At 45.5% G+C, this 13,770-nt stretch overlaps 1 protein-coding gene across 1 annotated transcript; it reads left to right on the top strand.

Moving 5' to 3' along the window:
- The first annotated feature begins 648 nt into the window (after positions 1-648).
- On the top strand, positions 649-7,151 carry LOC121572560. Its single transcript, XM_045218759.1, has 20 exons — positions 649-686; positions 807-905; positions 1,073-1,150; positions 1,270-1,350; positions 2,799-2,885; positions 3,085-3,162; positions 3,279-3,365; positions 3,447-3,545; positions 3,680-3,784; positions 4,035-4,133; positions 4,256-4,303; positions 4,427-4,507; positions 4,622-4,858; positions 5,086-5,144; positions 5,555-5,624; positions 5,712-5,801; positions 6,246-6,344; positions 6,472-6,555; positions 6,662-6,766; positions 6,851-7,151. Exons 1-20 carry the CDS (start codon positions 651-653, stop codon positions 6,983-6,985), a joined length of 1,857 nt encoding a protein of 618 aa, XP_045074694.1. The 5' UTR covers positions 649-650; the 3' UTR covers positions 6,986-7,151.
- Positions 7,152-13,770: the final 6,619 nt, after the last annotated feature.

The following is a 13,770-nucleotide window of genomic DNA, read 5'->3' as shown; positions in this document are numbered from 1 at the left end:
TATGGAAATACATTTCTGTAAACATATTCCCTATTTTTTTATAACTGCAGCCAACATATTACCTTACCCATGCTGGGAGGATGCTGGTGAGAGAGCTGGCAGTGTTAAACACGCAGGTAACCATGCAGATTATTGGACAAAGCTCATCTGATCTAATAGGCAGGATTACCTTCAGTATCCACTACGGTAGTGAAATACTTTGATGTTCGTTCCCTCATTTTCTCACAGATAGCTAGGAGGATGGTATGGAATGAACTGTCCTCTCAAAATGAGCAGGTAGCCATTCATATGCAGGTACCTCAGATGTTTCCTTAACCTTTCAACACAGACCTGTGTAGTGTCTCAGAATCTATCATGCAGTAGCCTCCTCTTGTGATCCTCCCTATAGCAGTCTGTCAGACCTATAGGCTACCTGTCTATCATTCAAACTGACTTTTAATTTGATCCTGTCTTGTTCCTTAGTATGTGGATGAGGAGGTTGGGCAGCGGATCTGATACTCTTTGGTCTTTAGACTGGTTTATGTAACTTAAACATAAACATGATGCTTTCTGTAGAACAATATGAAAATACATTTCTGTAAACATATTCCCTATTTTTGTAATAGTCTGTAACACTGCAGCCAACTTATTACCTTACCCATGCTGGACGGATGCTGGTGAGAGAGCTGGCAGTGTTAAACACACAGGTAACCATGCAGATTATTGGACAAAGCTCATTTTATCTAATTGGCAGGATTACCTTCAGTATCTACTATGGTAGTGGGATACTTTGATGCCCTTAAAACTGTTCCCTCATTTTCTTACAGATTTGCAAGATTGAGCAGCACATTTCCATCTCTCGTGCTGGCATGATGGTATTGGATGAACTGTCCTCTCAGCTTGAAGAGGTAGCCATTCATCTGCAGGTACTTCAGACATGTTCTTAACATTTATATCTCAGACCTGTGTATTTCAACTATTATCATTGCAGTGGCCTCCTCTTGCAATCTTCCCTATGCCAATATTTTACTCCTATACAGTACCAGTCTATCATTCAAACTGACTCTTAAATTGATCCTGTCTTGTTCTTTAGTACGTGGATGAGGAGGTTCGGCAGCAGCCCTGTCTGGCTTTAATCCCTTGGTCTGGACCTCTGTGGGTTTCAAACGCCGTAAGTCTATCCATTCTGATACTCTCTGGTCTTTAGGGGGGCTTAAACATAAACATAACTTTTTCTAAAAGAAACTTCTGGAAATACATTTCTGTAAACATATTCCCTTTTTTTTATAGCCTGTCAAACTGCAGCCAATTTATTATCTTACCCACGCTGGGAGGATGCTGGTGAGAGAGATGGCAATGTTAAACACACAGGTAACCATTCAGATTATTAACAATTACTTATCTGATCTAATAGGGATAATTACCTTCAGTATCCACTAGTAGAATACTTTGATATCTTTAAAGCTGTTCCCTCATTTTCTCAGATTTTCACAATGGAGCAGCCCATTATCATCAGTTTACCCTGCTAGGAGGATGGTATGGGAGGAACTGTCCTCTCAAAATGAACAGGTAACCATTCATAGGCAGGGACCTCAGATGTTTCTTTAACCTTTCAACACAGACCTGTGTAGTGTCTCAGAATCTATCATGCAGTAGCCTCCTCTTGTGATCCTCCCTATAGCAGTCTGTCAGACCTATAGGCTACCTGTCTATCATTCAAACTGACTTTTAATTTGATCCTGTCTTGTTCCTTAGTATGTGGATGAGGAGGTTGGGCAGCGGACCTGTCTGGCTTTAATCCCTTGGTCTGGTCCTCTGTGGGTTCCCAGCTCTGTAAGTCCATCCATTCTGATACTCTTTGGTCTTTAGACTGGTTTATGTAACTTAAACATAAACATGATGCTTTCTGTAGAACAATATGAAAATACATTTCTGTAAACATATTCCCTATTTTTGTAATAGTCTGTAACACTGCAGCCAACTTATTACCTTACCCATGCTGGACGGATGCTGGTGAGAGAGCTGGCAGTGTTAAACACACAGGTAACCATGCAGATTATTGGACAAAGCTCATTTTATCTAATTGGCAGGATTACCTTCAGTATCTACTATGGTAGTGGGATACTTTGATGCCCTTAAAACTGTTCCCTCATTTTCTTACAGATTTGCAAGATTGAGCAGCACATTTCCATCTCTCGTGCTGCCATGATGGTATTGGATGAACTGTCCTCTCAGCTTGAAGAGGTAGCCATTCATCTGCAGGTACTTCAGACATGTTCTTAACATTTATATCTCAGACCTGTGTATTTCAACTATTATCATTGCAGTGGCCTCCTCTTGCAATCTTCCCTATGCCAATATTTTACTCCTATACAGTACCAGTCTATCATTCAAACTGACTCTTAAATTGATCCTGTCTTGTTCCTTAGTACGTGGATGAGGAGGTTCGGCAGCAGCCCTGTCTGGCTTTAATCCCTTGGTCTGGACCTCTGTGGGTTTCAAACGCTGTAAGTCCATCCATTCTGATACTCTCTGGTCTTTAGGGGGGCTTAAACATAAACATAACTTTTTCTAAAAGAAACTTCTGGAAATACATTTCTGTAAACATATTCCCTTTTTTTATAGCCTGTCAAACTGCAGCCAATTTATTATCTTACCCACGCTGGGAGGATGCTGGTGAGAGAGATGGCAATGTTAAACACACAGGTAACCATTCAGATTATTAACCATTACTCATCTGATCTAATAGGGATAATTACCTTCAGTATCCACTAATAGAATACTTTGATATCTTTAAAGCTGTTCCCTCATTTTCTCAGATTTTCACAATGGAGCAGCCCATTATCATCAGTTTCACTCCTGCTAGGAGGATGGTATGGGAGGAACTGTCCTCTCAAAATGAACAGGTAACCATTCATAGGCAGGTACCTCAGATGTTTCCTTAACCTTTGAACACAGACATGTGTATTTCAACTGCCAATTGTCTTAGAATCTATCATGCAGTGGCCTCCTCTTGCGATCCTCCCTATTCCAGTCTGTCAGTCCTATAGGCTACCTGTCTATCATTCAAACTGACTCTTAATTTAATCCTGTCTTGTTCCTTAGTATGTGGATGAGGAGGTTGGGCACCGGTCCTGTCTGGCTTTAATCCCTTGGTCTGTACCCTTGTGTGTTCCTATCTTTGTGAGTCTATCCATTCTGATACTCTCTGGTCTTTAGAGGATATTAAAGATTAACATCAAGTCACTCGTTTTCTATAAAACCACATAATGAAAAAACATATTCCCTTGTCTTCATAGCCTGTCTTCTCCAAGGCCAAACCAGTCTACTACCTCACTCGTGCTGGGAGAATGCTGGTAACAGAGCTTGCAGTGTTAAACACACAGGTAACCAAACACATTATTAACCAAAGCTCATCTGATCTTATAGGGAGAATTTACTTTACCCTGTTCCCTTTTTTTTCACAGACTTCCAAATTGGTTATTGAGGAGCCTACCATTCACCTCACTGAAGCTGGGAGGCTAGTGCTTGACGAACTGTCAGCACCTTCAGATAGCCATTCACAGGTAGTCAATCACATTATTAGACAGTCATAGCTGATTAGTAATAGTACACATTACCATGTCCTCTATCTCCACAATTGTGTGTCTTATTAATCACAGAGCAATCTCTATAATTAGGGGATGTCTTTGGTTTTCAGCCAAATAGGGAAGACTCTGGTTTTCCCTATGAGAAGTTGCAGCTGGTTGGGAACTGGGGTTCGTTTCATTTCCATTACTGGAATATCCATTATGGACGAGTGCAGGTACTTCAGACATATTCTTAACATTTATGAACACACCTGTGTATTTGAGCTCCCAATTGTCTCTGGGTTTTCTCTTGTATGTCTGTCCCTAATTGAAACCTAGGGGAAACTTGTCGTACGAACATCATGTGGGCTCTATATCACTGCCAGGGATTATACTCAGAACTGAAATCGCCTGCCAAATGTTATAGACATCTACAGCTAACATATAGAGAGAGGTCTGGAGACTGAAGGAGTTTCTTCTTTATAGCAAAATGAAGAGGACATGCATCACCTGTGCATTGTGAGGGGAGTTGAGAAGCAGCTGTGGTGGAGCAGAGTCATCCAGGAAAAAATCCTGGACCCATGGGTGAGAGATTCTCAACTGGTCTTTCGTCTCAAATGCACCTGATTTGTGTCAAATGACGCACATGCTATAGGTCTACTTATATTTCCTGGATGAAATGTAATGTTTCTCTGTCTCTTTTAAAGGGTCTCGTCCAGGTGGTCCTCACCAACAAGAAGCTGATTGGTATTAAGGTACAGTCAGGCAATTTTTCACAGAAAAAAATGTAAAGTGGCAAATGTCCATTTACCTATTTGAATAAATACATGTTGACAGAAAATGAAATTACACGTTCTAATCTCTTGCCTCATTTTTAGTTCCTTGGTAGAAGGATCCATGGACTCATGTCCGGCCTTGTCAAGAGGAGGTCTGAGTTCACCTATTATGAGGATGCCCAGGTACACCCCGTTGTTTCTCTGTGTTATGATTTATTTCAGTGTTTGGTTGAGGGGTTTTCAATATGGTGGTTTTCAGTGTTGGGCTGACAGTGTCACATGTTGTGTGTTAAACAGCAGGTGGATATCTCCACCACAGTGGAGGGGTACCAGGAGAGGGGGGATGAGATGATGGCATATCAGTTCTCCACCTCTGACATCATCACCACCCCTCATGAGCCGTCCTCTGGCTCCTCTCACCAGTCCCCCCAGAATTCTCCGCCTCCCCCTTTCCCTTCCGATTCCCCTCCCAGTCCCCCTCCACCTTACCACTCCACCCAGGACCAGGACCAGACCCCTGACAGCACTCCTCAGGTAAAACTCTTTCTACAGTCAATAATTCTTATTTCATTTGTACTTGTGTGTACAGGTGTGTGTCATTGTTTTGGTATCGATAGGTTTGTGTTGTCTGTCAAGGGTCAAGTTGTTAGGTCAAGATGAAAGTATTGTTATGATGTCACTGAATGTTTTGTCTGCTTCAGTTGATGTTGCAGGTGAAATGCAGTTTAGTAGAGTTTAAGTTAATGTGATGTCTGTTTTAGGAGTTTGAGGAGGAGTTTGTGGAGGAGCAAAATAATGCTGCAGATGTGCCCCAGTTGCGGTGGGTTCGCTTTCATGTGTTCATCTATAGTAAAAACCTTTGCTTTGAAATAATCTGCCCAATATTGTAGTTATACAGATGTAGGATCTTAATTTGAGACAGTTTGCTACAGCAGGAAAATAATCCTGCAGCAACAGGATACATTTTTCGTTAGGGCAAATCGAGTCTAAAATTTCAAAGTGGAAATTACAAACTTGAAAATTCCAAATACGCTACAAGTTTGCATTTCCTGCCGTGCAGGAAAATTCTCAGCAACAAAAGAGTGATCAAATTAAGATCCTACATTGGTATGGTCTTTCTGAGTCCTGCAGTTATAATATAGGCTAACATAAAATGATTTCTTAATTTCATGGCACTGATGTTTTAGCTTCTTAGGTTGAACATTTGTTATTGAACATTTCTATTTACAGGCGTTACTTTGAATACCAAGGGACAACCAACTTCTCTCTGAGGCTGGCCGCTATCAGACGTGCTATGGAGGTGAGAAAATGTGAATTTAGCACCTTTTGTATTTCACTTCATGAACATTTCTGGACTATTTGTAAATGTACTGTCTTGTTCTCACAGGCTCTGACATCCTCAGACAGTACCTCCCTCAATTACCTCACCCACGCTGGGAGGATGGTGTTGAGTGGACTATCCGAGCTCAACCAGCAGGTAACCAATTACATAATTGTGCAACGTTCATCAGACCAGATATATAGTTCCCACTGGGCACAGATGTCATTTCAACGTCTCGTTTTGATTTACATTTGGTTGAGTTGTCAACTAATGTGAATTCAATGTGAAATCCCCCAAAAATTAACGTAATTGGATTTAGGTTAAAAGACGAAATTCCCTTACGTTGATGACTTCTTTCAAATCCAATCAGTTTCCCACTTTGATTCAACATCATCACATTGACATTTTTTATTGATACAACATTGATTCAACCAGTTCTTGCACAGTGGGTTACCTTTAGGCAACAGTGATTCATAGGGTTTAGTTGAAAAGTTTCAACGTCATACTAGCCAAACAATCGGAGGCCCTTTGAATTACAGACCTGAATCTTTGAGTTTATGATCTAAGTTTTAAGGAATTTTATGATTGTTTTGTTTTGAGGATGTGAGGCAGTTTCAGCAGGCCTACGACCTACTGGTGAACTTCATTAATGAGCCAGCAAACAGGGAGCGACTAGAGCAGGAGATGGCTCTCGTAGGAGTAGGTCTACATGCAAGCTTGAGCGTTAGCTGCAGGCACCGTCTTCTCATCTAACATCTACTCAATGAGACTTTCTAAAGTGCTTGTCAATGAAGATTATGTAATTATCCTATTTGTTTGACTTCAGATCGACCGCATCAACTTCGCAGATGTTTTTTATGAATTCGTTCTACTAAGCCTTCTAGAAGGAAAGACATCTCTTCCTATATCTGTAAGTGGCCCTAAGAATGGAACATCCTGTTGTTTATCTATGCTATACACACTGTTGTCATATCAGATCTGTAGACACTCACTCATGTCCCCTGTTCCTTCTCCAGGAGCCTGGTAGCTTCCTTTATCTGCTCCTGCAAGTCATAATGAGGATTGACCCTCCTGGAGGAGCCTGGACAGAGGCTGCTGAGAACTTCTACCTCCTCGTTAAGGTACATTTGTCTCTCTCTCTCTCTCTCTCTCTCTCTCTCTCTCTCTCTCTCAATAATAGTTGATGATGTGTCTGTTGTCAACAGGACCAGATGAAGGCATGGCTACAATCCATCTTCAACCTCAATGAGTCAATCTATGAAAGCCCAGAGAGGCTCTCGGGGGAGGTGATGCGGAATCTAGAAATACAGGTTGAGTTCCTGCTGTCCAGCCTGGATTAAGGTTCCCAAACTGAGCTGAGGGCCCCATCACAAAATAAAGTGTTTTGCATTCAAACATTATCTGTCAATCGTAAACAAATGTTACATCATGTGTAGGGGAGAGTGGGGTAAGTTGAGCCATTTTTTACATTCAGCATTACTCTGTCAAGGGAAATATAGTATTCTTTCAAAAATATACAGTATCTGTCACGACTTCCTCCGAGGCTGCCCCTCTCCTTGTTCGGGCAGGCTTCGGCGTTTGTCGTCACCGGCCTTCTAGCCACTGCCGCTCCTCATCTCATCATTCCATTTGTTTTGTCTTGTTTATTACACACACCTGGTTCATATCCCCTCATTAGTACCTGTATAAGTGTTCCCTCTGCCCCTTGTCTTTGTGTGTGATTGTTTATTGTGGAGGAGAGAGAAGCTCGGTGGAGCTCCATGTATTTTGTATCGCCGGGAATATTCCCTGTGTGCCTTGTATTTTCCAGTGCCCCTGTTTTGCGCACTGGAGTGTTTTTACTAGGGGTGTAACGATCCATCTACTACATCGATGTATCGATTTATATTCCTATGATCCAACTACATCGATCTGTGCTCGGCGAGTTGGCCTTTTGGACAACATATATCGATCTAACATCGTTTTAAAATGTAATAAATCGATTGTATCGATACTAGGAAATAACCCATTGGATTTAAGCACGTCAGACTTTATATGGATGTTTTTTCTTAGCACTTTTAATGATAAAGGCTTTAAACATTACTCGATTCACTCTGCCTATCCGTGACGTCATCGCGCCAGCAGCAGCGCAAAGGCGCCAAGACAACAAAGCATAGCATGGTGGATGACAGAGGAGAAGCCGACGAGCGAGAAATTATCAAGCCACCATTGCGGTCCTTACAAGAAACAGGAATCTAGGAAACTTCACCTGCACTGTCCAGTATCCAGGTATTTATTTCAGTCACACTGGTTGAATTTTTGGCTAAAAGGTTACTGAATCGATTTCAAGTCACTGAATCGTTTCGGATCGTATCGTTCTAAATGAACCAATATCGTCCTTGAATCGTATCGACAACCACGAATCGTGATAAAATCGAATCGTTGTTAAAACGAATCGTTACACCCCTAGTAGTAGGTGCCAGGCACATGCGGTTTGAGTGTGTCAAGGACTGCAACGCTGCTGGGTTGTTCACCCTCAACTGTTTCCCGTGTGTATCAAGAATGGCCCAAGGACATCCAGCCAACTTGAGACAACTGTGGGACGCATTGGAGTCAACATGGGCCAGCATCCCTGTGGAACGCTTTCGACACCTTGTAGAGTCCATGCCCAGACAAAGTAGCTATAACCCTAGCATTAGAAGTTATTGGCTGCATTCACACAGGCAGCCCAATTCTGATATTTTTTCACTAATTGGTCTTTTGACCAATCACATCAGAGCTGATCAGTCAAAAGACCAACTAGTGAAAATACTAGAATTGAGCTGCCCGTCTCAACACAGCCATAGTGGCATCAGCGCTGCAAATTATTAGTATTCATAATATTTATTTAAAATCGCCAGTTGATTACAATAGCCTACCATAGCACGTTGAGCGTCATTCCATATTAAACTGCTGAACTAACAATAGTCGAGGCTAGTCTATCCTTTATGGGAAACTGTATAAATCTACTGCAACACAAACTACTAGTCTGAATGAATGTCTATATATGTCATATTTATCAAAATGTTAAAAACCAAGAAAAGTAAAAAACGAAACAATTTCCGATTTATTGAATGAGTCATGCATTTAGTCTCGACATGATAAAAGGTCAGTCTCTGTACCACGTGAATGAAAAGTGAAACAGAATTAGAACGCTTCTTAAGTGTTAGTGTTTTGATACAATGTAAAGTGGACAATATTTCTTCCCCTGTACATTCTAAATGTCTTTAGTATCAAGGTCAAGGCACTCCATATCAACCATAGCTAATTTACTGGAATAAATGCTTTGCTTGGTGTGAACCAATTCCGTCTAAAACCATGTCTCTTTCAGGAAGGCACAATGTTCAGAACTTTGAAGGCAAAAATCATACATATAGAGCAGACATCACTTTCGATTTGAAACAAGTGTGATCTATACAATACATTTCTATCTGGAGCAGTCTGAACATTGTTCTGCACTGAATATACCCCTTGGCCTCAGGGCCATCTGAATGGACAAGCATTTATCTGGTGTGACACTGGACGAAGACAACAATTCTGCTTCTCCATGGTTCTGAATGGGGAGACATCAAAATCAACACCCAGGTTTGACTGACAGAACCCGCTCCAGCAAAGATAAATGCACTTTAGTTATTTATATAATCTTACAGAATAATGTTTGGGTTGGAATGAATGAAGGGAAAGGCAATGAAGTAGTATTTAGAGAAAAGTAAGCAGGAGTGTTAAACTGATAAAAGCACTTCCTGGGTACATGACCTGTACACCCTTGTCCCAACTGTTGCATTGATAAAAGTTGTACCTCCCGTACATCAAGGCATCTGTTTGCTCACAGGAATGACTGCATTTTGGAGAGACAAGTGTCACAAGCTGGGCTAGAACTCCGGTCTCAGATGTGGGGAGCTGGGGGTTCTACCCCTTAGCCACAGAGGAGGTATAGTTGGACCCAAATGAAACACCCAAGGCAATACTCCAGGTAAGTAGATTTAATGTAACAAAAAAGGTTCTTTGCACTTCAAAAATAGTCCAACAAAAGTTATTCTCAGAAAGAGGTATATTAACAGAGGTAGAGTAACAAAACAGGAGGCAAAACAAAATAACTCCACGAGGGGAGAAAAACAAACTAAAGATAACTTAGAAAAGCTTACTTGGAAAGACACGGTGGGACAAAGCAGGAGACACATAGCCAGGACTCAAAAACCAAGTGAGGAACAGGGGAAAAAACACAGCTAAAATACTCTAGGTGAAACAAGGCACAGGTGACCTGGATCAAGCTAATAAGGACACACGAGGAAGAACTAAGGCAGAGGGGAACACAGATGACCTCTAGAGGCCCGGAGACAAACAGGAGGCAGGAAGCTGACAGGACCCCCTCCTCTAGGAACGACTCCTGACGTTCCTTCCAGAACACCCTGGCCTCAGGGTGCGAAACTCTCGGATCAAACCTGGGTCCAGGATGTCCTTGGCTGGAACCCAGGAGCGCTCCTCTGGCCCGTAGCCCTCCCAGTCCACCAGATACTGCAGAGAGTTCTGGACCCTCCGGGAGTCCAGTATCCGGCGGACTGTGTAGGCTGGCTGGCCGTCAATGATCCTGGGAGGTGGCGGGGGTCTGCGTGGGGGGGGGCAAAAGGAGAAGACAAGACAGGTTTAAGTAGTGAAACATGGAAAGTGGGGTTAATTCTAAGGGAGCGAGGGAGAACCAAACGATACGAAACAGGGTTAACCTTTCTTGCTATGCGGAAAGGGCCGATGTATTTCTGGGAAAGCTTCTTGGATTCGACCCGGAGGGGCAGGTTCTTAGTGGCCAACCAAACTCTCTGACCAGCTCGGAAACTAGGGGCCGTCCGGCGGCGGCGATTAGCCTGACTTTGGTATCTCTGGGAGGTCCGAAGGAGGGTACGCCTGGCCTTCTTCCAGGTCCGCCTACAGCGTTGGACAAAGCGCTGGGCCGAGGGAACACCAACTTGCACCTCTTCCTCTGGAAATAATGGAGGGGTGTAACCGAACTGGCATTCGAAGGGGGGACAATCCGGTGGCTGAGGACTGCAGGGTGTTGTGGGCATATTCAGCCCAAATGATATAGGTGGCCCAAGACGTGGGATTACTGGCCGCCATACACCGCAGGATGGTCTCCAGATCCTGATTAATCCGTTCCGTTTGGCCATTAGACTCTGGATGGAACCCCGACGATAGGCTGGCTGTGGCCCCAATAAGCCTGCAGAAGGCCCCCAAAACCGGGACGAGAATTGGGGACCTCGGTCGGAGACCACGTCCAGGGGAATACCAAATATCCGGAAGACATGGTTCATGAGGAGCTCAGCAGTCTCCTTAGCCGAGGGCAGCTTGGGCAGGGGAATAAACCGGGCAGCCTTAGAGAACCGGTCTACCACCACTAGGATGACGGTGTTGCCCTGGGATGGAGGAAGTCCCGTAACAAAGTCCAGAGAAAGGTGTGACCATGGCCTTCGAGGAACAGGTAAGGGATGGAGCAGTCCCTGGGGTCGCTGGCGTGTCGACTTTCCCTGGTTGCACACAGGGCAGGCCTCAACATAGACCTGCACGTCCTTCTTGATGGACGGCCACCAAAACCGCCGTCGGAGGAATTCCAGTGTGCGAGCACTGCCTGGATGGCATGTCAAGGGCGACTCATGACCCCACTGCAAGACGCGGGCCCGAACAGAGAGAGGAACGTACAGGCGACCGGCAGGACCACCGCCTGGATCGGGCTCATGGACAAGGGCCTCTCGTACCCCTCTTTCAAGTTCCCACTGAAGAGGTGCGACGATCCTAGACCTCGGAATAATCGATGCCAAGGGCTTCTCTTGTACCTCGGGAGAATAGGCTCGAGACAGGGCATCCGGCTTGACGTTCTTGGTGCCAGGTCGGTAAGACAGGAGGAACTGGAATCGATTAAAGAAAAGGGACCATCGTGCTTGCCGAGGGTTCATCCGCTTAGCCTGTTGGAGATATTCCAGGTTCTTGTGGTCTGTGAGAACCTGGAAAGGATGCTGAGCCCCCTCAAGCCAATGGCGCCACTCTTCCAAGGCCAGCTTAACCGCAAGCAACTCTCGATCCCCCACGTGGTAGTTGCGCTCGGCCTCAGACAGGCGGCGAGACATGAAGGCACAAGGGTGTAATCTCCCATCCTCACCCCTCTGTGACAGGACGGCTCCCACCCCCACCTCTGAGGCGTCCACCTCCACCACGAAAGGTCTTTCTGGGTCAGGGATCACCAGAATCGGAGCAGAAGTGAAGCGGCGCTTGAGATCCTCGAAGGCCCCTGCTGCTTCCGGACCCCAGTGAATCTTGGTCCCTCCTCCCTTGGTAAGCGTCGTCAAAGGGGCTACCACAGAGCTGAAATTCTTAATGAACTTCCGATAGAAGTTAGAGAAGCCAATGAACCGTTGAACCTCCTTGACCGTGGCAGGTGTGGGCCAGCTGTGGACCGCTTTGACCTTCTTGGGATCCATCTCTAGGTGGCCGGGAGTGACAATAAACCCGAGAAACTGAGTCTGAGAAACATGAAACTCACACTTCTCAGGTTTAACGTAGAGGTGATTGTCAAGGAGCCTCTGGAGAACCCTGCTAACATGCCCCTCATGCTCCTTCAGTGACCTCGAGAAGATGAGGATATCGTCCAGGTACACGAAGACGAACAGATTAAGCATATCCCGGAGAACATCATTAATCAGGGCTTGGAATACTGCGGGGGCATTGGTGAGCCCGAACGGCATCACCCGATATTCATAGTGCCCCGTGGGCGTGTTGAACGCCGTCTTCCATTCGTCCCCCTTGCCGGATCCGCACGAGATGGTAAGCATTGCGGAGATCCAGTTTAGTAAAAATGGAAGCCCCTTGAAGCAGCTCAAAAGCAGTGGCCATGAGAGGAAGGGGGTATCGATTCCGAACCGTGATCTTGTTGAGTCCCCCGGTAATCAACACAAGGCCTAAGACCCCCGTCTTTCTTTTCAACAAAAGAAGCCCGCCCCAGCCGGGGAAGTAGAGGCACAGATGAGGCCGGCTGCCAAGGACTCCTTAATGTAGGTGTCCATAGCTGCTTGCTCGGGGGAGGATAAGGAAAAGATCCGACCTCTAGGAGGGCAGCAACCAGGGAGTAGATCAATGGCACAGTCATACGTGCGATGAGGTGGTAAGGAAGTAGCCAGGGCCTTGCTGAACACTGCCTTGAACCGATGGTAAACACTGGGGACTCGGGAGACGTCAACAGACTCTTGAAACTGGGTACTAGGGGCTGAGGGACTCTGAAGCATGCAGGTGAGTTGGCAAGTGGAACCCCAGTTTAGAATGGTGCCAGTAGGCCAGTCGATCTGGGGATTATGTCTGCATAGCCAAGGGTGACCCAGGATAATAGGATACTCGGGAGAGTCAATGAGATAGAAGGTCTCCTCCTGCTGGTGTTGAGAGATAGTAAGTCGCAGGGACTGAGTCGCCTCAGTAACCTTTCCTGGTTCCAGAGGTCTGCCATCTAAGGCTGTAACTGCCTGGGGTTGAGGAAGTAATTGGGTAGGGATCTTGAGTTCCTTCGCCAAGGTTACATCCATGAAATCACCTGCGGCACCGGAATCGATCATAGCCTGGACCCGATGCTGGTGGCCCTCCCAGGACAGAGTGGCTGGAATAGCTAGGACAGCGTTAGTAGGAGGAGCTCTAATTTTCCCCATCACAACCCTCCTGTAGCTGGGCGGGACAGGCGTTTCCCAGCTCGGGGCAAGTGGAGCGGAAGTGGCCGGCAACCCCGCAGTAGAGGCACCGACGCTCCCTCATGCGACGTTCCCTTTCGTTGGGAGAAAGCCTGGAACGGCCTAACTGCATGCTCTCCGGGGAATCCTGGAGCAGTTCAGGAGCCGGGAAGCTCTGAATGACGGAGTCCAAACAGGAGAAACAGAGCTGCTCAGAGGAACCTGGGACTGAGACACCTGACGGTGAGCCGTTCTCCGCTCTCTTAGACGATTGTCCAGGCGGATGGCCAAGGCTATGAGGGACTCGAGATCTCCAGCTGGTTCTCGGGTGGCTAACTCATCTTGAAGGGGGCTCAGATAACCCTCCCTGAAAACAGACCCTCAGCGCTTCATCATTCCATCCGCTCCTT

Source organism: Coregonus clupeaformis, unplaced genomic scaffold, assembly GCF_020615455.1.
Source record: "Coregonus clupeaformis isolate EN_2021a unplaced genomic scaffold, ASM2061545v1 scaf1784, whole genome shotgun sequence".
Taxonomy (NCBI): domain Eukaryota; kingdom Metazoa; phylum Chordata; class Actinopteri; order Salmoniformes; family Salmonidae; genus Coregonus; species Coregonus clupeaformis.
This window is presented reverse-complemented; position numbering and strand designations above follow the sequence as displayed.

Coding starts and splice junctions, on each gene's coding strand:
- LOC121572560 (XM_045218759.1), top strand. CDS start 651: ATGCTGGTGAGAGAGCTGGCAGTGTTAAACACACAG. Junction 3,546..3,679: donor CTTCAGATAGCCATTCACAG/GTAGTCAATCAC, acceptor TTTGGTTTTCAG/CCAAATAGGGAAGACTCTGG. Junction 4,134..4,255: donor AAAAAATCCTGGACCCATGG/GTGAGAGATTCT, acceptor TCTCTTTTAAAG/GGTCTCGTCCAGGTGGTCCT.